This window comes from Centruroides vittatus, unplaced genomic scaffold (assembly GCF_030686945.1).
Source record: "Centruroides vittatus isolate TY-2023 unplaced genomic scaffold, ASM3068694v2 contig_371, whole genome shotgun sequence".
NCBI lineage: Eukaryota > Metazoa > Arthropoda > Arachnida > Scorpiones > Buthidae > Centruroides > Centruroides vittatus.
The window spans coordinates 2,422,558-2,444,912 of NW_027122194.1; the positions used below are offsets into that span (position 1 = coordinate 2,422,558).

At 29.9% G+C, this 22,355-nt stretch overlaps 4 protein-coding genes across 4 annotated transcripts in view; 2 read left to right on the forward strand and 2 right to left on the reverse strand.

Annotated features, from left to right (window-relative positions):
- The first annotated feature begins 493 nt into the window (after nucleotides 1–493).
- Nucleotides 494–2,110, forward strand: LOC136975498 (uncharacterized). Its single transcript, XM_067270558.1, has 3 exons — nucleotides 494–556; nucleotides 1,709–1,914; nucleotides 1,982–2,110. Exons 1-3 carry the CDS (start codon nucleotides 548–550, stop codon nucleotides 2,079–2,081), a joined length of 315 nt encoding a protein of 104 aa, XP_067126659.1. The 5' UTR covers nucleotides 494–547; the 3' UTR covers nucleotides 2,082–2,110.
- A 523-nt stretch (nucleotides 2,111–2,633) lies between these two features.
- LOC136975423 (uncharacterized protein PF3D7_1120000-like) lies at nucleotides 2,634–4,361 on the reverse strand. The gene is made up of 5 exons (XM_067270477.1): nucleotides 4,281–4,361; nucleotides 3,842–3,913; nucleotides 3,557–3,762; nucleotides 3,116–3,318; nucleotides 2,634–3,041 (listed from the first exon to the last, which is right to left on the reverse strand). Exons 2-5 carry the CDS (start codon nucleotides 3,879–3,881, stop codon nucleotides 2,663–2,665), a joined length of 828 nt encoding a protein of 275 aa, XP_067126578.1. The 5' UTR covers nucleotides 3,882–3,913; nucleotides 4,281–4,361; the 3' UTR covers nucleotides 2,634–2,662.
- Nucleotides 4,362–6,204: 1,843 nt separating this feature from the next.
- On the forward strand, nucleotides 6,205–9,188 carry LOC136975422 (myosin regulatory light chain 12B-like). Its single transcript, XM_067270476.1, has 8 exons — nucleotides 6,205–6,359; nucleotides 7,249–7,518; nucleotides 7,959–8,034; nucleotides 8,108–8,209; nucleotides 8,365–8,443; nucleotides 8,518–8,566; nucleotides 8,630–8,732; nucleotides 9,049–9,188. The coding sequence occupies exons 1-7, from the start codon at nucleotides 6,357–6,359 to the stop codon at nucleotides 8,729–8,731; spliced, it is 681 nt and encodes a 226-aa protein (XP_067126577.1). The 5' UTR covers nucleotides 6,205–6,356; the 3' UTR covers nucleotide 8,732; nucleotides 9,049–9,188.
- Nucleotides 9,189–9,238: 50 nt separating this feature from the next.
- The window catches only part of Nt5b (5' nucleotidase B), a 38,303-nt gene continuing 25,186 nt past the window's right edge, over nucleotides 9,239–22,355 (reverse strand). Inside the window, exons 14-18 of the mRNA XM_067270471.1 lie at nucleotides 14,609–14,831; nucleotides 14,473–14,533; nucleotides 10,433–10,490; nucleotides 10,241–10,359; nucleotides 9,239–9,862 (exon numbers count right to left, since the gene is read on the reverse strand). Coding sequence (XP_067126572.1) covers nucleotides 9,641–9,862; nucleotides 10,241–10,359; nucleotides 10,433–10,490; nucleotides 14,473–14,533; nucleotides 14,609–14,831 — 683 coding nt within the window. The 3' untranslated portion in view covers nucleotides 9,239–9,640. The remainder of the gene's footprint in view (nucleotides 9,863–10,240; nucleotides 10,360–10,432; nucleotides 10,491–14,472; nucleotides 14,534–14,608; nucleotides 14,832–22,355) is intronic.

A 22,355-nucleotide genomic window follows, 5' to 3' on the forward strand; every position in this document is an offset into this window, starting at 1 on the left:
CAACTCAAAAAACAGACAGAAAAGTCAAGAATAATAAGTAACAAATGTGTATTATATACATCATCGGTAGTGTTCTCGAGTTTTATATCTTCTAATTCATGCAACAAAGCACTCTTCTGGAGAAGAATAACTTTAATATCCTTCACCCTTTCTTTCCTTAAACTAGGGTCGTCGAGAACTTGTATGGGGGTTCGGGATAAAGCCAGCCTATTTTGCCTGTTTGCAGATCCTTTAAGCGCTACCATTTATAACTAGTTACCTCTATAAAAAATATTATTGAATAAATAAATAATAAATGTAAAATATAGTAGAATATCTACCAGTAAAAGATGTTGCGAAAATGTAAATCTATTCCTAGGATCCGTTTGTTTATAAAATAAAATTTTCTGAATTTAAATATCGATTTTTCGTAAAATTTAATGCCAAACGAAGAAACAAAACTCTTCATTTTTTAATACGTAATAACGTTATTTCAATTGCTATTATTGTTAACTTATAATGGGAAGTTAGTCTTAAAGATTGCAGCTAAAGATTTCCATCAGTCAAAATGGCCCAGGTAATATCTAAAAATATAGTTCTTGCTATTATGATAATGTGAAAGATAGCCTCGAGTTTCCAATTCTAGGGAACACTCGAATGAATTTTATTCCTCTGACTTTAGCTAACGTATCCCAAAAGTTTCCTCCTGCATCAATGCCAAATAACGTCGCATTCGTATATAGCATACGTTCTATAGTCACGATATACAGTTCTGGATTTGCACATGAGCTAAACAAACTGCAGATTAGGGCATCACATTCTTACACGTATCATTATTTAGGAGAGAAAAGGTATCTTCATACACAATGAGTTATGTACAGATCCGTAGCTACGAGTGGCTTATGCTCCCTAATCCTAGTCATTTATGCAATATAAATGATATAAGTTTTCGAATAACGTATAGACGAAGTCCGTCGTTCCCCAAATATCTCTTGTACCCCATATATTTACAGATACATAAACATTTAAAAATTGAAGTCGTTGAAATTTACTGATATTATCATATAAATGGTCTTAACATGATTTTCTTAGTGTTTTAGAACAAAGTCTCGATGTTAAGATGGATTATCGATCGCAACAAAATAAATAATTCCGTAATTGTAACACAGACTCTAAACAACCGCAATAAATTCGCGGGAGATTCTCACGTCATCCGTCTTCATCAAAATACAGTAGGTTATATTGTGAAATGCGAAAAAATGTGTGACCCACTTGCCCTGAAGTTCGGACAGACAAGCATAACGCAATGCAAGTAACGTAACGTGGCGTTGTTATATGCCAGGAAGCCATTTCAGGAGCAACAACCTGGTTAGGTTGGATCGATTTTAAAGGAAGAACTCTTATATTCAGCCAATCAAAACTATCCTATCATTTAGTGTATGACAGGAGGGAAAAGCGGAGGGAGCAAATAGGAAAATGTAATAATTGAAGTAGAAAAATAGCCCATCTTATACCATCTTAGGGAAAGGATTATACTTGATTGGCTAACTGTAACGCGCCGGTTATAACCGGAAGGGAGAGACGTGACTTTGACGAAACGTAACGTGTCGAACGTAACTTAATTCCAATACTGTGAGGAATCGGAACCAATGGATGAAGTTTTTGGTCATGTTCGTCTTCAATATTGTGGATACAATCGGGTTGAAGTAACGATCTTAAATTTTTGTAGGAGAAGGCTGTGGCTGCTGCAACCGGAATATTGGTAGAAGAAGTAGAAGATAAGATATTGGATGAATTTCGGAAAACCGAAGAAAGAATCAAATTTACACTGAAGGAAGTACAGAATTTCCTTCGTAACAAACTAATCAAGAATGTCGATACTGATTGGTTAAACGAGTCGAAAAATGTAGAAATGAGACTGATGGACTTGCAAAGGTTCTCTTTCTTTCTTCAATTTTGTCTTTTAACAAATTTCTAATTTATATTTTTCCTCTGACGTTAGAGAATACGAGCTGAGATTATCAGAGAAATGCCATAGAGCCAATACGAAGAAGACAATTAAAGAATATTCTAAATATCTACAAAGAACTCGCCAAAATTGAAATTTTTGAAGAAGAAATTGTCAATTTTTGGATGAATGTTTTAACAAAAATTATTTGAGTCTCTCAGCAAGATGAGGAAGCTTATAAAATTTTATGTTAAGGAAAAAATAAAAATTGACATTCGCCAATAATTAAACTGAAGGTATCTTTGTTCGATTTCAAGATAGGGCCTGATTTATACATAAATTAAACAAGGTACAACACTACAACTTGAGGGTCTCTCTCCACGTATTAGGCTAATTGCTCCTCAAAAGCAATTAGTTCTAATACGTGTTGTCCGTTATTATTTTTCTATTCTATCCATTGTAAAAAGTACTTATCGTGGTCGGTAGGATCATGATGCTCTCTCTACGAATACTAAAAATAGAATAATGAGAACAATCGACCGATGAAATACGAGATTTAATGGGGTTTATTACTTACTTTCTTTGATTAACAGAAAAGAAAATAGCAAATCTTAGAAAGAGTTGTCTGTAACGGGGACTGATAGAAGTTAGATGGGGTTAATCGCTGTTAGAATGAATAAGTAACGAGAAAATTTCATTTACAAGCAAGAAAAATTGTGTAAATGTAAAAGAATTTTAATATTTTCGAAAACGTAAAGAGGTGGTGTCTTCGGTTTTACCTCCCAATTCGATAAATTGTTTTAGAAGTCGTTTCAAATTCGACAATTGTTCCTCTGCTTCAGATTTGCTCTTACAAATATCCATTAATTGCTGCTGTAATTTTTCTCGTTCCTCTTCGTATTGTCTCAATTTAATTTTTAGATTTTCTAATATTTCTTCGAATTTTTCTTTATCTAATTTCAAATTTTCTTTTCTTGTGGCAATTCCTTCCTTTTTTATTTCTTCTATCGTCTTCTGCTTGTCGTCTAGCATTTTCTTTTCAGTTTCGATCAAACACTTCTCTTTATCTTCTATTGCAATTCGTTTTGCTTCTCTTAATTTCTCGTCATATTCACTGTTCAAATACGGTAAAATATTTATTAATATGTTCATAACGAATCTTATTTTCTCGATATACTTCTTTCTTACTGTTTGAGTCTTTTGCATTTGTCTTTGGAATTCTTCTTTTCTTGTGCTTGAGCCTCTTCGATGGCCATTTTAAGATGTTCTTTGAATTGCTCCAATCCATCTTGAACAGCTTCTTTAACTCTTTCTTCAGAATTTTGCTTTTCTTCTTCTATTTCTCTTTCTAATTCTCTTCGAATACGATCTTCGGCATTTTTCAAATTTTCCTAAAATTAATTTTTTTTAATGAGAGATTTGAAAGTTTATGCATCGTGCCTACTAAGATGAGGGACCCTATTCAGAACTTCAAAATTTATCGTGAGTAATGAGTTTGGAAAGGAATATTGTTCCCTATTCTTCAATAATAATGGCTGAATCTATTGAGGTCAAGTCCTTTCAGAACGACAATAATTTAGCCAGGAATATCATTAAAAACTATTGGAAGGATTTATCAAAATTTCAAACCTGCAATTCGTAATCATGCCTTTTGGCAACGTTATTAATTTCTTTATTATTTTCATCGGAGGCATTTTTTAAAGCTTCTCGAATGGCAACTTTGATTCCTTCAAGGGCTTCCTGAATGGCAGCATTAATGGCATCCACTACAATTTGTCGAGCTTCGGCATCCCAAGTTAATAATGCTTCGCATAGAAGTTTTGCTCCTGTATCGGCTAAATGAGCGTAAAATTATTCATTTTAAGTACGCAACTAAATTATAAACAATTTTAAGATATTAAGTATATATTTTACCTTTTAAATTCTCAAAAATGTAATCGTCAGTTGCGATCATTGTCCGCTTTTTAATTTGCAAATCCAATAAGACTGTAGATATTATTTGGCAAAAAGATATTTTTATAGAATTTTATAAAAAAGATATTCAATAATAAAATCTTAAAATAGTTATTTATTAATATACAGTAAACTAATATTTTAAAAATTGTTATGTAACTTTAAAATATCGTTTTTCGAGAATAACTTAAAGTTTCGATGGTGCATTTTTCGAAAATATTGCACTAAAAGCTTCGGGTTTATCTAAATCGCGGCGATCTAGAGCCAAAAATGCAATCTTAGAAGTTTAGAAGATAAAAATAGAAAAGAAACGTCACTATAATCCCCTCCCAACAACTATTAAAGGGGTTTTTTTTATGAACAACACCAATTATTCTTAATCTAGAAGCTATTAACTCACGGAAGTGAGATTGGAATTTTGGAAAATGTTTTCTTTGTTCTTTATCCAAATTATCTTTCAAAAATTTATTAATATTTTGCCAAAATCTAGATATGAATTTGAAAAAATAAATTCATCATCATTATTATTTAGACATTTTTTTTTTCTGTAGGATAAATAGAAACATTTCCTTACCTCTGCCATTCGTTTTAAGAAAAACAATAGAAGATCGTCATTATTATTGTTCGTTTCAATTCTTGTGGTGAAGATAGTTTCTTCTCAATTTATTCACTTTTAATAGGTTCGAGTAACAGAAGATATATTTAAATTTTGAAAAAAAAAAATAATTATTATTTTTTATATTTAAACAATGCTGTATAGAGGGATGCTTAATGGTTTTGCATTTGATTCATCCATGACTTAGAAGAGCCTTCAAAATTTAGGTTTTTATATTTAAAAAAAAAAAAAAAATGTGATCAAGCGCTATGTAGAGGAGCTTATGACAAAATAATTGATTTTTTCAAGCTTTAAATCGATTTTTTTTAATTGAACCTTTTCAAAAAGGAATAAACTCCCACTTGCACCGTTTTAAAACACAAGTTTCGGGGGGTTGCTACGCTTCGTTTCTCTTAAACGTCGCTCTTCCAACTTTAACTTTTTCATCTTTCCTTCACAAAATGGTATTTTCTTTGACAGAAAATCTGTTAAAAATTCGTATTAACGGCTATTTTTAGTTACGGGAAAAGCTAGAATATACCAAGGTTTAAATTTTGGACTTAACGGTTACGTATGTAAATTTTTTTTTTACTTATTTAAAGAAGTAGAAATATCTTTATGATTAATTAACTTTTACGGATGAAAAACATTTTGGCCAAATGACTAATCTGTATAAAAGATTTCTTTATTCGCTCTACGGACGATAAACGTTGCGAAAAAAACGTTAAATTAGTGTAGCCAACATCTACAATAACAAAATATTCTCAGTTAGAAAGAAATTAAATTTACTTCTCACCAAAAAAAAAAAAAAACACTACTAGAAGAGTATCAAATTCTTAAATATTGGCTTCAAAAATAACTTTTTGGATAATTTTGCTACTATGTTAACGTTTTTAAGAAAATAATTTGTTTTTTTATATAATTTTTCTCGTAAATTTAAAGATTTTCGTGGATCCGAAGAGCTTGACTTAGCCCTTATCATTTGGAAGCTCCATTTTGTGCTTATATGAAGGGTTAAAAAAAAGGCTTTTTTAAATGAATAGACTCATTTTTATGGGGTCATTGTACCTAAATTGCTTCGATATAGAAGAGTCTTCAAAATTTAGTCCTTTATATATATAGTCCTAAATACGATACGAAAGTATCAAGCGCTGTCAGGAACTAAATTTAAAGCTCACTTTGATATTGGAAATATTGAATTTTAATTATCACACTTGCAATTATTATATGAATAAATATTAAAAATTAGTTTATCTCTGAATCTAATTTTATACATTTTTTTCTCTTATTTATTCTAATAAAAATAAGTTTTAATTGCCTTGTAAGTTAAAAAAAAAAATGGGGGAGGATGTTTGAGCTTTTATCTTCCGAGAACAATTAGCATTTGTTAAAATGATTAAAGAATGATCTTTTATTCGTTAAATCTATCAAAAAAGATATAAAGAAACTGCAAAATATTTGGCAAAAACTCAAAAATCTTTACGAAAATTTCATAAAAATGTAATCAATTCTTTATCAAGTTCTTGATCGCGCTCTTTTTTTGTTTTTTGCTGACTTTAAATACATTTGAGAAGAAGAAGGTTAGTAGAAACAGTATTAAAAAGCAGAATTTCGAAGTTTTCGTACTGTTTGGCTCCGTCAAAATATCCAAAATTCCTTGTAAAAATCGCTTAATGGACCTTATATAGTTGTGTTCCACATTTAATCGGGTTTCTGCTCCAAAAATGCCGCATTTATTCTCTGGCAAAGTAAAAGTATCCTAAATTAGTTTCTAAGATACGACTGGTCGCTGAAATTGACGTCATCCACACCATCAAAGTTAATTATTCCACTTTTACCTGAGCTCTCCTGTCAGTCAAGCTTGCGGTGAGACAAGAAGCCATGGTGAGTGCCTTTTTCTCTGTATTTTCACGTTTCCTTATTTAATTGCAAAATGTGTCCTTTTATCATAATTAATTTTCATTTTAATTAGATATTTTGCTTTAAAATTAATTTATACTTTTTAACAGCGCTTAATAATATTATAATTACAATATAAAACCGTTAAATTTCAAAGCGCATTTATATTAAATTATGAAGAATGTAATTTAAATAAAACAGTATAACATTTTTAACTTTTGTTATAATAAATAATATATTAAACATTTTAAATGTAAAGTTATTTATCGGGTTATTTATTAATTAAAACGTTTAAAAATTACGGTCTTTTAATATTTTAAAGGAGAATTTTCTGTATATTATTGGGGGGGGGGGTTCAGCTATATTCTGGCAAATGTCTTGAAAGCATCAATCATAAGGAACATGTCGGCAGCGGAAAGTAAATATAGCTTCATCATCTTCCTATATTATCTTACAAAGCTGCCGTTTTTGGATTAGATCGAACGTATTCGTCACCCTAAAAGACAAGTTAATGTACTGTGAAAGGGATGGAGACGATTTCGCTTTTGAGCTTTCAAAATTGGCAAGATCCTCCTCCCTTTTTTTCTTCTTCCATTCATAATTATCATCCATTAAAAAGTCATTTTTCCCTGTCTTTTACTACGGAAATTGAATAAAGATCGTCTTTCCGATAAGTAATGTCAAACTTCGATATAGCGCTACATTTAGTATCAGTTTTAGTATCAGTTTCAAAGGCGAACAAATAGTGGCGCTAAATAATGTTTTATTAGTGTTTTAGATGATTTTCGAATCTATCGGGGGATGGCCCTATTGAATTTGGAACGTCACTTATACTGTATTTTAATTTAATGTTTTTTTTTTGCTATAATTCAAGGGTGACGAAGAAAAGAAGGAAAAGAAGAAGAAGAGTAAGAAGAAACAAGAGGAAGCTCCTCCACCAGCTGCAGAACCCGCTCCCGCTCCGGCAGAACCTGCACCACCTGCGGAGGAATCAGCACCCGCGCCCGCACCAGCACCAGCTCCGACCGAAACTAGTCCTCAATCTTCCGTTTATAAGTCGACTTCTACTAAAAGAAGAGCACAGAGAACCACATCCAACATATTCGCCATGTTTACTCAAAATAAAGTACAAGAGTTTAAAGAGGTAAAAGACTTAATTCCCTCCCCCATAAAATGCCAATTTTAACTAAATTACAGCATACAAATGTATTTTTCTCGTAAATACATAAATACGGTTAAATCCTTAAACAAAAAAATGGCCGTTGTTTGGAGGTTTTATAAGCATCTCAAAAAGAAACGTTCCTGAAAAATTGCCTGCAGTTTAGAGGAGGATTGATTTATACACAAACTATTGCAAATATTTAAGTAATACATAATAATAATTAGCACGTCTGTAGAAGGATGCACTGGTACCTTGTACAGAAATGCTAACATAACGTTCTATATTTACATAATGTAGAACGTTGCTCTCCACATTAATAAGAATAAAGCACATTTTTATGCGAAAGGAACGAATTTATAGACATATACAATAAGTACGAATAATTATTTTTATAATGTTAAATTTATTTAATATATTTTTAGGCCTTCCAATTGATCGATCAAGATAAAGATGGCTTCATTTCTAAGAGTGATCTGAAGGCGACTTTCGAATCTTTAGGTATATAAAATTTTAATATATTTTATAAATAATAACTAGAAATTATCAGCTAATATAATATGATTTTAATTAGGGAAACAAGTAGAAGATAGCGATCTAATTTCGATGGTAGAAGAAGCGCCAGGGCCCATTAATTTTACCATGTTTTTAACTATATTTGGAGAAAGAATAGCAGGTAATTGTTGTAAATCTTAAAAATTTCGGTATAGCGTTGTCATTATTGCCTCTCTATGAGGGTGTGCTATATAGGGGGTCGCTATATCGAGGTTTGATTATATTAATCTATTCGCAGAACCTAATTAGCTTTGATGTTTAAAAAAAAACTTTCAGGAACCGACGATGAACACATAATTGTTAATGCATTCAGAAAATGGGATCAAGAAGAAATCGGAAAAATTAAAGAATCCATGTAAGAATGTATCCTAACTATTTGTCGTCGATAATTATCGCCTAATATTTATTTTCTTCTAACATTTTTTGTAGTTTAAGACGTGCATTAATGTCGTGGGGCGAGATATTTAACGAAGAAGAAGTAAGTTTTCTTCTTCTATAAAATCATAATTACGATTAAATGTAATTTTATAATTATTTTAAGGCCGACGAAGTACTTCGGGAAGCTCCTATCGATTACGATGGATATATCGATATTATTAAGTTTACAAAAGTCATCACAAAAGGGGAAGATGACGAAAGTTAAGGTGAGCATACTTAAAAATATAGAAAATTAAATTTGTAGTTTTAAATAGGGGGTTGTCCAGTTTTTGACACACTTTACCTCTCCTTCGCTGTTGTATATAATAAATAATGTAGCCTACACCCTTTAATTAAATATAACTGTGGAAAGTAAAAAAAAAATTAATGAGATTTATAACCTGCCAGCAAATTGAAATTTTCTTATCTTGAATTTATACGTGAATGAGCTAGACTTATAGCCTAATAGGCAGTTCATTATTCTTTCTTTAAGAAATTAAATTATATTGTAGAATTTATAATAAGTACTTTTTTTTCTTTCAGCTTTGGTTAGCAATTTGAATTGTCATGGAATGGTAATGGATGTGTAAGCTTGACAGACTTAGAAATCAATGCAAATTGAAAACAAAATTGTAAAAATTCAAATTATAATAATAATAATAAATAAAATATTTTAACATTGATGTTTTCATATATAATGTAAATTTTTAATTAAAATTCCACACTGCACACATGCATCACATAGAACTTTTATTAAGTATTAACATCTGTCAAAAGTAGTATAAACAGCAATTAAAACATGAAAAGTGCACAGAAATAATACTTATCTACTCTATAGCTGGAGACATTAAAAAGGTACTGGCCTCTTTTTTAATCAATATATTAAATACTACCAAAAAGTGAATTTTTATAAATCTTAAATAAGTGATATTATTAAAGAAGTTTTTAGTAAATGCCTTGATTTGAGACAAGGTATCTCCTTCATTTTGTTTTTTTTTATACATCTACAAAGTTTGTTGTTTTGTGCAGAGTTTTTTTTTTTACATTTGGTCAAAATAGGATCTCCCTTTTCGCATTCTTTTAAGTCCCCTTTTAATGAGAATGCTTTGTATATAAATTAAATTTTGCACATCATCTACTGTTCTGCAGATTTGTCAGATTCCTCTTCTTCATCTGTGTCATGGTGATGAGTGATGACTTCGGGAGGTTCTGCGTAAAGATGTGGCACCAAACTCTCCACGCATTCTGTTTTAGAGCGTCTCTGGATGGATTGTACCACTTGCTCAGCCTCCAGTTCCTCCACTTCACCATTTGTGAGACTGGTTCCTTGATGTGTTACAGTTGATTCGTGTGGCATCTAAAAACCACAAAAAAAAAAAAAAAAAAAAAAGCATAATCTGATTTTAATGCCAAATTAAGGAAGCATATACTAATGTAAAAATATAGGATAACTTTTTAGTAACTAGCAGCAGCTCAGGATAAACACTACAGAATCCCAAAGAAAAATTAAACTCAAAAAATGTCTAGACTTTTATTACATATATAATAATTTATATAATTTATCATGATTAAAATTAATGTTTTATCAAAACATGAAATCAAAGCAATTCTATTAAGATATTTGCATTCCTGCAACACCATCCCCATATTAGATAGCCGGGAGCTATCTAATATGGGGATGTCAGATTATCTAATATTAGTAACAATAAATGTCATAAATTTTTATTATACATACCAACATAGGAGGTGCCCTGAACATGTAACTAAAAGGATAATATATCAAATTCATGAAACTACTTGAGTAAATATCAGCATAGTGACAAATTTGATTTGCAAAAAATGTCTGCCTTGAACCTAAATAAATAATCATATTTTAGTGTAAGGAAAATCCATAATAATTCACCTATAATAATAAATAAAAACTTACCACTTCTAAATATACTTCCAAGCATACCATATGACATATCTAATTCATGTACTACTTCCTAAAGTTAAAAGTAGTTAAATTATTAGTTTAATTTAATATTCATGTTTCTATATCTGATATTTAAATAATATAGTATAATGGTAAACATTTTTATTTCAAAACATGAAGTTGTTATTATATTGTTATAGACTAAGTTGTTCACAAATTGACAAAGAATAAGATTTATTGTTTTTTTTTAAACAATACTCAGTACATTAAAGATATACAAATTTATATATTAAAAATTTAAAGCTTTACAATTGGAAGTTATAAAACATTTTATTTTTGACTGTAATCCTCCTAACCTGTAATTAGTGAAAAGTTCAGATTAGCTGGATTATATGAAGCCATTGGAAACGTATAGCACTAACCCTCAGAATCACGTTTCTGAGGTAATTAAGTTTGAATGTTTGAAAAACATTCTAAAATCGTATGAATATGGGTGTGTTAATATTTTTGCTCTCCAAATATTGCCTGTAGATGTAGCTGTCATCTCATCATTTTAAGATTTTTTTCAAACATTTAAACTCAATTACCTCAAACATGATTCTGAAGGTTAGTACTATACATCCCCAAGTCATATGTAAAGAAAAGAAAATCAAGACTACAGACAAATACTTGTAGAGTAAACCCTTGATTTAACAGGCTTCAGCTCTAAAAAAATTTGTCCTACAAGAAAAACTTCAAAACTTTTTTGTTCATGAATAGAGCATGTGAAAAGGTTGGAACAATGAGTCAATGAGTATAAATTATTCAATGTACTGTACACTACATTATCATTTTATTTAAACTTTATACATTATATCATCATCATCTTAGCTCATCTCATATTACAAAAGAACTTAAAATGTGTATGTTTTTAAAACATTCCATTTAATGGCCTTTTGGCAATTGCAAACATCTTTTCCTCAATTAGGCAATTAAATTGAGTGTTCACTGTATTTAAAAAACTTTTATATTGTATTTGGTAAATATATTTATGTTAAAATGTGTAGTGCATGCTAATTTTACAAATTTAATCACATTTTTAAAAATAATTTATGATTTTCTTTAGTTGAAAAATTTAGCAGAAAAAAAATGACTGGTTTGATACTTTGCTTCTGAATCAACAAAACTAGTTCAGAATTTAGAACCAGTTTTGATCTGCAAGAATGCACTGTAGCTATTTGTTTAAATTGACTAACAAAAAAATTTGTAAATTTTTCTCAAACACAACGCATGTAATGTATTTCTATTTGCTGTATTGATTAAAATATTTTTCTATAAAAGAAAATTTCAATAATTCATAATACTTTTTATTTCTTTATCATTTCCCTTTCTTCTTAATCTATTTTTAAATTCACAATGGATTTTTAATATAGTGAATTCTCAATAGACAATACTATATAATAAATGATTTAGTTTCAAAGATTTTGCTATATTCAAGATGGTTATAATTAAAAAGTTTCCTTGCTTATAACTCTGTAGTTGTAACTAATATGCAAAATGACACCAAAATTTCTACATATCCTATTTTAAAAATAGACTTTCAAGAGCATAGAGAAAAATTCCAAAAAATCATCATTTGTCAGAGCAAAGAAGAGCTATAAAAGTGATTATCACGTGTATTTAAATTTTTGTAAAAAATACATGTCACTTGACTTGATTGTGCTTTAATAATATTCATACAGACTATATCTGGAATCAGATTAAATATTTTGAGGAGACTGGATCATTTCTTGTTAAGGCTGGAAGGATAAAGAAACCTGTCTCTTGTCAGGTGAACAGCTTTAACAACAGCTTTTCACTGAAAATACAAAGTAATTAGTTGCTTTAAGCAACTAATTACTTTGTATTTTCAGTGGCATGATCACCCATGGCATGATCACCATAAATCAAAGCCAATGTCTGTTGTTGAAGTGCCCTTAACTAGGCTGTTTTATAAAAGACATCATAATACAGCATATGCAGAACATTTCTCCAGAGCTGTTGCATTCCATAGTCACAACTTTTGGCTCAAAATAACAGCAAGCACTTGCAACTCAACTTCAATGTCAGCAACATTGTCAAAAATTGCAAATAAATGACAAATGAATCTAGGCTCTAAATCTGCTATTTAATAATTATATATTAAGTAATTTGTTACTAGAGGCAGACATTAGGCACCATCTCTTATCTAAATTAATAAATATAATTTTAACAATTTATTAAATAATTTTAGAATCATCTGGAAGAAAAGAACTGGCCCAGGGCAGAGCTTGAACCTGCAACCTCCACGACCCTGAGCAAGCCTTCACTTCCAGATGTACTTGAATTTAGAAATAACCTTGCATGGTTAATCATGGTGGCAGCTGGGGACAATCACCTTTCTTTCTCAATTTTTGCAAAAGGATAAAAATAAAAATTTTTATTTTAGTTTTGTCTTATCTCTTTTCCATGTATTTCCTTACAGCACCACATTTTCTTCCATTAGCAAATTTTGGTACAAATTTTCTTTTGAAAAATCTTTCTCATTCCTTGAATAGTATATGTATAAATTTCAGTGCCAATCTGCTTATTAATTGAAGCTACTGTACATTATAATAGGCTTGTCTCATTTTGTATTAAAGAGTTTCATTCCAAGAGAGTTAACAAAAACAATAATTATTAAATTTCTTAAGATAGAGATGGTATTCCCTGTAAAAAACTAGATATCATTTCCATTATGGGTTTTCAAGCAGGTCTAGTCAGGTGCTAAAAGATAAGTCACATATTTGGGTTAAACCATGAAATTACTAAACTAACCTGACTCAAATCAGTTCTCAGTGGAGAGCTGTTATCTTTCCTGTCTCAAAAAAAACTATACTTAACATTGTTTTACCACATTAATATATGTAGAAAAATATTATGTAACTTATTTTATATTATTATAAATTACGAATGAATTGTAATTTTGAATAATGAATATTAATGCTTCATTTCATGTTTTTATGAATAATTTTTCCATTAAAATGTCACTTATAAAATATTGAAAGTTACAAAATTTTTAAAAATGTCTTCAATTTATATTTATAAAGAAAATAAATATAAATTGAAGTATTGTATTGTGAAAGCAATCCTATTAAAAAAAAAATTTTTTTTGTTACAATAAATTAAATGTCTTTTTTAATTCTCTTCATCCTGTGGACACTGAGAGGGCCTTTCTTTCAAGGTCTATCTTGCGTTTGGCCACACCTACAATGAGGACAACCAAGTAGTGTAGGAGGATGGATTGCCCATAAAAAAGCAGATAAGGGCTTTTGCTTAACTTTCTTGACACTCAAACAGGAAGTTAAGGGACCAGGAAGGAAGAACAATAACTTTCAAATATAATATGATATAAAATGTAAACAACAACAAAAGCTTAAAAGCAATAATTTTTTGAATAATGAGAAATTTCTCTATTTAAAAGAATATTCAAGTTTAAAAAGATACATTTTTGATTCATTCAGTCCTGAGATATAATGCAAAATAGATGCCAAAATACACACAATTTTTGTAAGGAATTTTTATATATTTTTGAAGTCCTTAAGTGTTAAAACATCAAGAAATGTAAAATCATGGGGGAATCAAAATTTGACTGATCACCAATCCTATGTTATTTCCTATAACAGCTGGAGAAATAAAATTTCTAGTGTTTTTTAACCATATAGATTTGATCTCAGGTCTGCTCTGGAACCTAGGACCAGAGCAGTAAGCTGGCACCTTAACTACCTTAGCCATCCAGGCCATAAAAAAATGCTTTCATGGAGTTAGCAATTATAAATAGAAGTATATTGTAACTTTGAGAATGGAGTTCCATATAACAGGTTATTTAGTAACTGAATATGACTTGTACTCCTAATGTTGGGTTTTTCAATAAACCATTCTTCAAGTGTTTTTGTATTATTTTATCTTAATTCTACTAAAGCATCTTTTTTTAGAATGTTTTCTTTTTGAGACTTTGATATATTTTATCAAAAATTTATTAAAATAAAAAATTTTTACTTATTAAATGTACTCACTCTGATTTTGGATCTTATATCACTAATATCTGGTACTTCTTTGCAGCTGCTATCCAAATCACTATATAAAATATACACAAATATTTAAGTAAACTTAATCTACATATGTCCTAGTTGTAATCAAAAATAATAATACCGATATGTATCACCGAGTTGGACATCTAAATCCTGTAATCTATTGAATAATTCTTGTTTCTTAACCCAAACATTGAGTTCTCGTTGTAATTCAGGTACAATAAGAAAAGTCCTCCAGCCACGAGTTTTCTTCGACTTCAATATGTCACCATAAATGTGATCACCCACATACAGTACATCTCTTCCTTTGGCACCTATCAACTGTGTAAAAACATCACAGCTCCCTAAAATAAATAAGAATGTAAAAAATACTATAGTTATAAGTAATGCAAAACAAACTTAAAAATAATTTAATAAATTATAATTTTTATTACCATTTACAAAAAAGAATTTAATTTAAAGGCATTATAATATTGAATTTCCTTTATGTTAACAGTTATTTTATTAAACAGTTTGTATCATAAATGAATTATTATTTTGTTCAGATGATTGCTAGTTTATAATAAAATAATATTAACACACTTCAAGCCAAGGTAAAGTAAAGAATAATTAACACATTTGTGTTGCTGCGTTACTAACAGTTATTTGAAATATTTCACATATAAACGCAAGTACTTTCAACATCTTATGGTTGTCATCTTCAGGCAAAATCGAATACTGTGATTTTCAAACAAATTAGCTTTTTTAACGGACTATTTAAATTACATAAAGCATGTGCGTGTGTGGAATTCATTAAACATATTGAGATGTAATAGAATGTTATGGATGTAAAAACATGCTGTTATAATGTACTACTCCTAATATAAAATAAAGATAGAAGTGCCGTATTTGTGGTGTACCTAATGGAGACAATTTATAATCTAGATTGTTTAAATAATGTTACCCATAATTGCAGAATTTCTAATGTTGGTGCATTGCACGGTGTTAAAGTGGCTATGTAAAGGCTCTCGATCATTACAAGGTTTAAGCATTTTTGTATGTGCCCAAAGTGGAAGATAATCTTGATTTAGTACTTTTTTAGCTAACTCTGTTGTTGGCCTATTGTTTCTGATATCTTCTCGGTGTTCGAGAATGCGGGCATGTAGCATTCTTGTGGTTGCTCCTATGTAAGAAATTTCTTCCCCTGATAATGTGTGCTTTAGTAAGATTTCGTACACTCCCGATTTCTCATCTAACGTGAGAAAATCTCTATTGTTGCACAACATACGTCTTAAAATTGGTTGTGGGACTATGGGCAATAGAAAACCCTGTTTTTTTAAATATACATGCTATTTTTAGGGATAAATGGCCGAAAAACGGTATTGGAAGCTGTACTAGAGTGAGTTGTTCTTTGTTGCAGAGGAAGGTTCTTTGTTGTTCTCTCATTCGGAGAGCGCTACTCTTACCATCCACCCAAACATTAATAGATAAAGAATTACAACTTATCAACAAGGCGGTACGTAATGCTGGGTATTCTACCTCCAGATTTCTTTATCTTCTTAACCGGGTCAAGAATAAATTATTTCCAAAATCCTTCCTCTGCAACAAAGAACAACTCACTCTAGTACAGCCTCCAATACCGTTTTTCGGCCATTTATCCCTAAAAATAGCATGTATATTTAAAAAAACAGGGTTTTCTATTGCCCATAGTCCCACAACCAATTTTAAGACGTATGTTGTGCAACAATAGAGATTTTCTCACGTTAGATGAGAAATCGGGAGTGTACGAAATCTTACTAAAGCACACATTATCAGGGGAAGAAATTTCTTACATAGGAGCAACCACAAGAATGCTACATGCCCGCATTCTCGAACACCGAGAAGATATCAGAAACAATAGGCCAACAACAGAGTTAGCTAAAAAAGTACTAAATCAAGATTATCTTCCACTTTGGGCACATACAAAAATGCTTAAACCTTGTAATGATCGAGAGCCTTTACATAGCCACTTTAACACCGTGCAATGCACCAACATTAGAAATTCTGCAATTATGGGTAACATTATTTAAACAATCTAGATTATAAATTGTCTCCATTAGGTACACCACAAATACGGCACTTCTATCTTTATTTTATATTAGGAGTAGTACATTATAACAGCATGTTTTTACATCCATAACATTCTATTAAATCTCAATATGTTTAATGAATTCCACGCACGCACATGCTTTACGTAATTTAAATAGTCCGTTAAAAAAGCTAATTTGTTTGAAAATCACAGTATTCGATTTTGCCTGAAGATGACAACCATAAGATGTTGAAAGTACTTGCGTTTATATGTGAAATATTTCAAATAACTGTTAGTAACACAGCAACACAAATGTGTTAATTATTCTTTGATTGCTAGTTTTGTGTATAAATATACATATATTATGGACAAAAGTAAAAAAGTTGAGATTAAATATATTTTTGATTTAAAAATTAAAGAATTTTGTTAAAAAAAAATATATAGTGTGGCCCAAAGTCAGTTCACCAAGATATATTTTATGAACAGTTAAAACTAGTTTTGAACAGCTGAATGCTGTTATTGTGATAGTCACTTCACTGGCTGTCATAAATGTCAACATGCAGTTGTTCCAAATGAGTTTTAACTACTCTTAAATCATCACCATCATGTAAGATGATTTTGATTAATGTCTTGGTTAAATGATTTTTTGGTCATCCTGCATATAGTTTGTATATAGTTGTAAAAATTTCTGACATCTAGCAGCTCTCCCCTCTCTCTCTCTGTGTGTGTGTGTGTTTGAAAACCCAGTGCCCTCTTTTTTGTATCTGAACTTCATCCATAATATATGACAAGATTGATACTTTTTATTCTAACAAAATGTAATAATGGGTTTATAGAAGTTACAGATAATTCTTGATACATAAATCTTACTTCTGACTTTTCACTTCCTTGCCGAATCATGGTCCAATGACCTAAACAACAAATTTTATACATGAGCCCTCAAAAATTCCCAATTTCCCATCTTGACTCACACAATCATATCATTAAAGATTTCACTTTAAACAAACACACAAAATGACTTTCATATACATAATAATAATTAAACTATCAGGGAAGAAAAAACAGATAAATATTTTTAAAAATAAAACAATACTAAATATATAAAAAAACTACATATAATCATTTCTTGACTGATTTATACAAGTATAAATTAGTATTTAAAATAAAATATATGTACTACAAAATATATATTTTAAAATAATTAGAAGGCATTATTCAAATAATAAAGTCATTCTCACTCGTCTATTTTAATTAAAAACCTTTTTACTTAAGTATTATTAATAAATAAATAATATATCTTAATTTTTAAATCTATTAAATTTTATTTAAAATGTTAGTTGACATTTCCAAAATGATTTTTTAAAACCCTAGAAATAGCTTAATAATAATTAACTAATCTATTTCAATAAGTGCTATGTGCAAATTTATTTATTTTCTGGATGCTCCTTGTATAAATAAAGAATAAAACATCAATTAAGAATATAAAAATAATTAAGCACACAATTTCTATGATAATGGTTGGAATTAAAAATGGTTGGAATTAAAAATGGTTGGAATCTACAAATGAAAATGTAAAAAGTAAAGTTAACTGCTTGCATTCTTAAGTACATTACACAACTTTGTTCTTTTTTTTATTTTAATACACAGAAAAGTTGTGAAACAAGGTCTTCTATTCTTTATTTTGAATGTAAACAAGTTATAATGAAGAATAGATGTAAAGCATTGATTTTGTAAAAAGGTGTACACTAGATTTATATCAGTAAACAGAAACCAGTTTTTCAGGTGTGATATCAATGGATAAACAAACATTCAAAGTAGAAACTTGTATATTTCAAATGTATGATCACCATACACTTCCCAGATTTGTTTATGAATTTCTACATGACAAAGTTTCTTCACATTTAGAAAACAAATAATACTTTGCACTTGGCAGGGTTTTCAATTTTTGTACACATTTTAACCATTGACAAAACAATAACAATAAGCCTGCTGTTATCAAAACTCTACACATGCTAAGCTAACACATCAGAGAACAAACTGACCTTGAATTGATGGCAGTAATTTACCTGTGCAGTGCTATGTGCAAATTTATTTATTTTCTGGATGCTCCTTGTATAAATAAAGAATAAAACATAAATTAAGAATATAAAAATAATTAAGCACACAATTTCTATGATAATGGTTGGAATTAAATGCTGCAACAGTACTAATAACAATTTATTTTAAAAATTTTTGAAAATGAAAATATTGTAATAAGATGTGACAATTAGCAAATTAATTTAAGTATTCTTTTTAAATAAAACCAATGCTTTGGAATTGTTAGCATTGTTTGATTATTTCTCATCTATATTAGGTAAGATTCTTATGAGAAATTTAGAAAAAAATTTTTATGGTCCCTAAGGTTATATATAGGTATCCTTCACAATAGTTGCATTATGCAGATGATATCCTTATTGCATGGGAAGATTCAGAGCCAATATAATTTACTAATGTGCAAAAATTTCATTATCTGTTGAAGCACTTATCATAATGAGTGCTCAAAAAATCAAAGCCCCAGTCAAACTTTAGATATGTTTGGAATCTTTTTATACAATGTTTGGAATCTTTAGATATGTTAGTTATAGCCTACAGACATTTACTAATATTTGATGTTAGCTTAAATTTCATCTAAGAGACCTAGATTGTTGTCATAGGAAATCTCTTGAACATGTGACACTGGAAAATTCTTCTGTTGTCTATCTGTAATCCTGATTTGGTACTATTGGACTTCCATCTATTCTCCAAATTGAAAAGACAATAGAGTGTCTTCAAGATCAATTCTTAGAAGAAATCAATATTTACAATGCAAGCAATATATGTTTTTAGCACCAAACCTTTTATTCTTTGATCTACCACTATGATAAATGCATAGATAAATATATTGAAAAAAATACTAAATGTATGTCTATGTTCCCACATTGTAACTTAATTACATTTAAAATAAAATGAATAATATCTTAGTTTCTGAGCTTTCTTCTTATATCAATATATATATAAAATTGAAAAAATTAAAGAGCAAATATTTTTATGTTCTTCTTTGGTTGATAGTTTTTTAATTACATATAATTAAATTTTAATAATTAATTTGTTTAAACACAATTATTCATACTCAATGGAAGAATTGAAAAGGATTTCCCCTCAGAATATACTTGTGTTACTACTACCGGTACGTCAACTATTGATCTAATAATCTGCTCAGAACTGCTTGTGGACTTATGTTCCGAACTCCAAGTTCTAAACTCTGATTCATCGGACCATTTTCCAGTCAGATCTATATTCGAGCTAAAAGCCAACTTCAACAGTAGGCAAGTAAATACATACTACCAGACAACTGTTTATAATTACGAATGTTTTCAAGCTCAAATTAGCAGTAAAATGAATACTTTAATATCTAAAGGATTGCTAGACGGTGAAGAGTATTATTCTAAATTCGAAGGCATTCTAAAAGAATTTATTCAAGTTCGGAAGATCAAAAATCCGAAAATTCGTGGTCCAAAAAACCCATGGTACGACATTGATTGTATCAAGTTAAAAAATAAAAAAACTAAAGCATTACACCAGTTTAGAAGACTATCTACAACCGATTCCTTTAAACAATACCGGCAATTTAAAATTACTTATTTCAACCTATTAAAAACCAAAAAACTAAATTACTTCAAAAAGTTACAACAAAAAATAATAGAAAATAAAAATAATGACATATTCTGGTCAACGATACAGAAATTTAGACGGCCGAATATAGAACAATCAGTTCATATTGAATTTTCTGACTGGATCACTTTTTATAATAGATTTACAGAAAAAAGTACTTCTCCAATGATCGAATTGACAAATTCAGTAAACGAAATATTCGATTTACAGGTTACTGCCGAGGAGATTGAAGTGTCGATCCGGAAGCTAAAACCGAAATCATCCCCCGGACCGGATCAAATCACAAATAAATTCATTAAATTACTTCCGCCATCTGGCAAGCAGGTCCTTCTTGACCTATTTAATCATTTTTATAACCACTCAAAATACCCAAAGTCTTGGAGTACAGCAAAAATTCTAATGATTTATAAAAAAGGAACCCGAACAGATCCCAAAAATTACCGCCCTATTGCTTTATTATCCGTTTTAAGAAAATGTTTCACTTCAATATTAGCCTCTCGATTTCAAAGCTGGTCTATAAAACTAGGTTTAAATTCACAATATCAGTATGCTTTTACTAAATCAAAAGGAACCGAGTCAGCTATTTTTCTATTATTGTTAATAATTCAAAATTATCTCCAGCGTAAGCGCAGAAAGATTTTTACTGCCTTTATTGACATTTCCAAAGCATATGACTCTGTGCATATTTCCATCCTGATTGATAGGCTAAGAAGGTTAGGGGCCGGTACCAAATTCTGTAATGTAATTAACTGTTTATTTTCATCTTATACTATTAATATAGTTCATAATAATCAAATTTATCCGGATATAAAAATTCACCGGGGATTACTCCAAGGCGAACCTCTGTCACCTTATTTATTTAACTTATATATCAGTGAAATTGACCATCTATTTTCCAACGACAATGAAGGAATTTACATTAATGGCCGCACTTATCATTACATCCTATATGCTGACGATCTTGTGTTACTAGCTCCAACCCGATCTACTTTGCAACGTAAAATCAATTTAGTCAATGATTACTTAAGTACCATCTGTTTAACTATTAACACTGAAAAATCTAAAATTCTCATAATTAGAAAAAATGTAAAAATATCAAACCAAGAAAAAAGTTTCTATTTAAATAATCAACCGATTGATGTGGTTAACCAAATCAAATACTTAGGAATTACTTTCAACTGGGACGGTGGATTCCACCCACATCTAGACCAACTCAATATCAAAATTAACCAACTCATTAATAATGTTATATATCTAGCATCAAGATTAAGGATTTCGAATTTAAAAATTCACTTGAAGATGTTCCATTCATTTGTAGTTCCAGCACTCTATTATGCTAGTCCCATTTGGGCTTTGGATTTTTATTCAGACTTGGAGAAATATCATATTATATTTTTACGCAAACTCCTTCATATTGAGCAGACGGTTCCTGGATATGCAATTAGATCAGAAATAAACCGATATCAACTTTTTCCTCTATTTCTTAATCGGTTACTAAAATTTTACTTCCGGATACTAAACACTGAAGATGATAATATAAAATTTCTGTTTCTCGAAATGGCAAATCAAAGTAAAATTTCAGTCAATAATTATCGTACATGGTATCAAAGATTCAACGAGATAATTCAGTCTTATGGTATTTCATACTTGTTGCTTAACTCAAACGAAATCAACTGTAGATATGCTTACTCCTTAATGATGAACAATGCTTTGTCACAATCTATTGCTAAAGATCAAGTCGCTATATTAAATTCAACTTATCACCACTGGTATCTGAATATGTTACATATTCCATCTCAATCGTGCATTGCTACGGTAAATTCTAACCTAAATGTAAAGCGTACGCTACTTCAGATGCGGCTTAATTATAGTTCAATATTGATAGACAACGTATACATTGACTTCGCTAGGGAATGTTATTGGTGTAAATCTCGGCCTTTTTCTCTATATCACTTACTAACAGCGTGCATAGCTATTGAAGATGCTCAACGTAAATTTCAAATAAAAGAAATTTTTGCATCTACTCACGAACGAAATTTTAGATCCTGTCTTGACAATTTATCGATAATTAGTATGTATAAGATCTACAATTTTTTCTCCTATATAAATAAAATGTTGTAAAATCAATTAT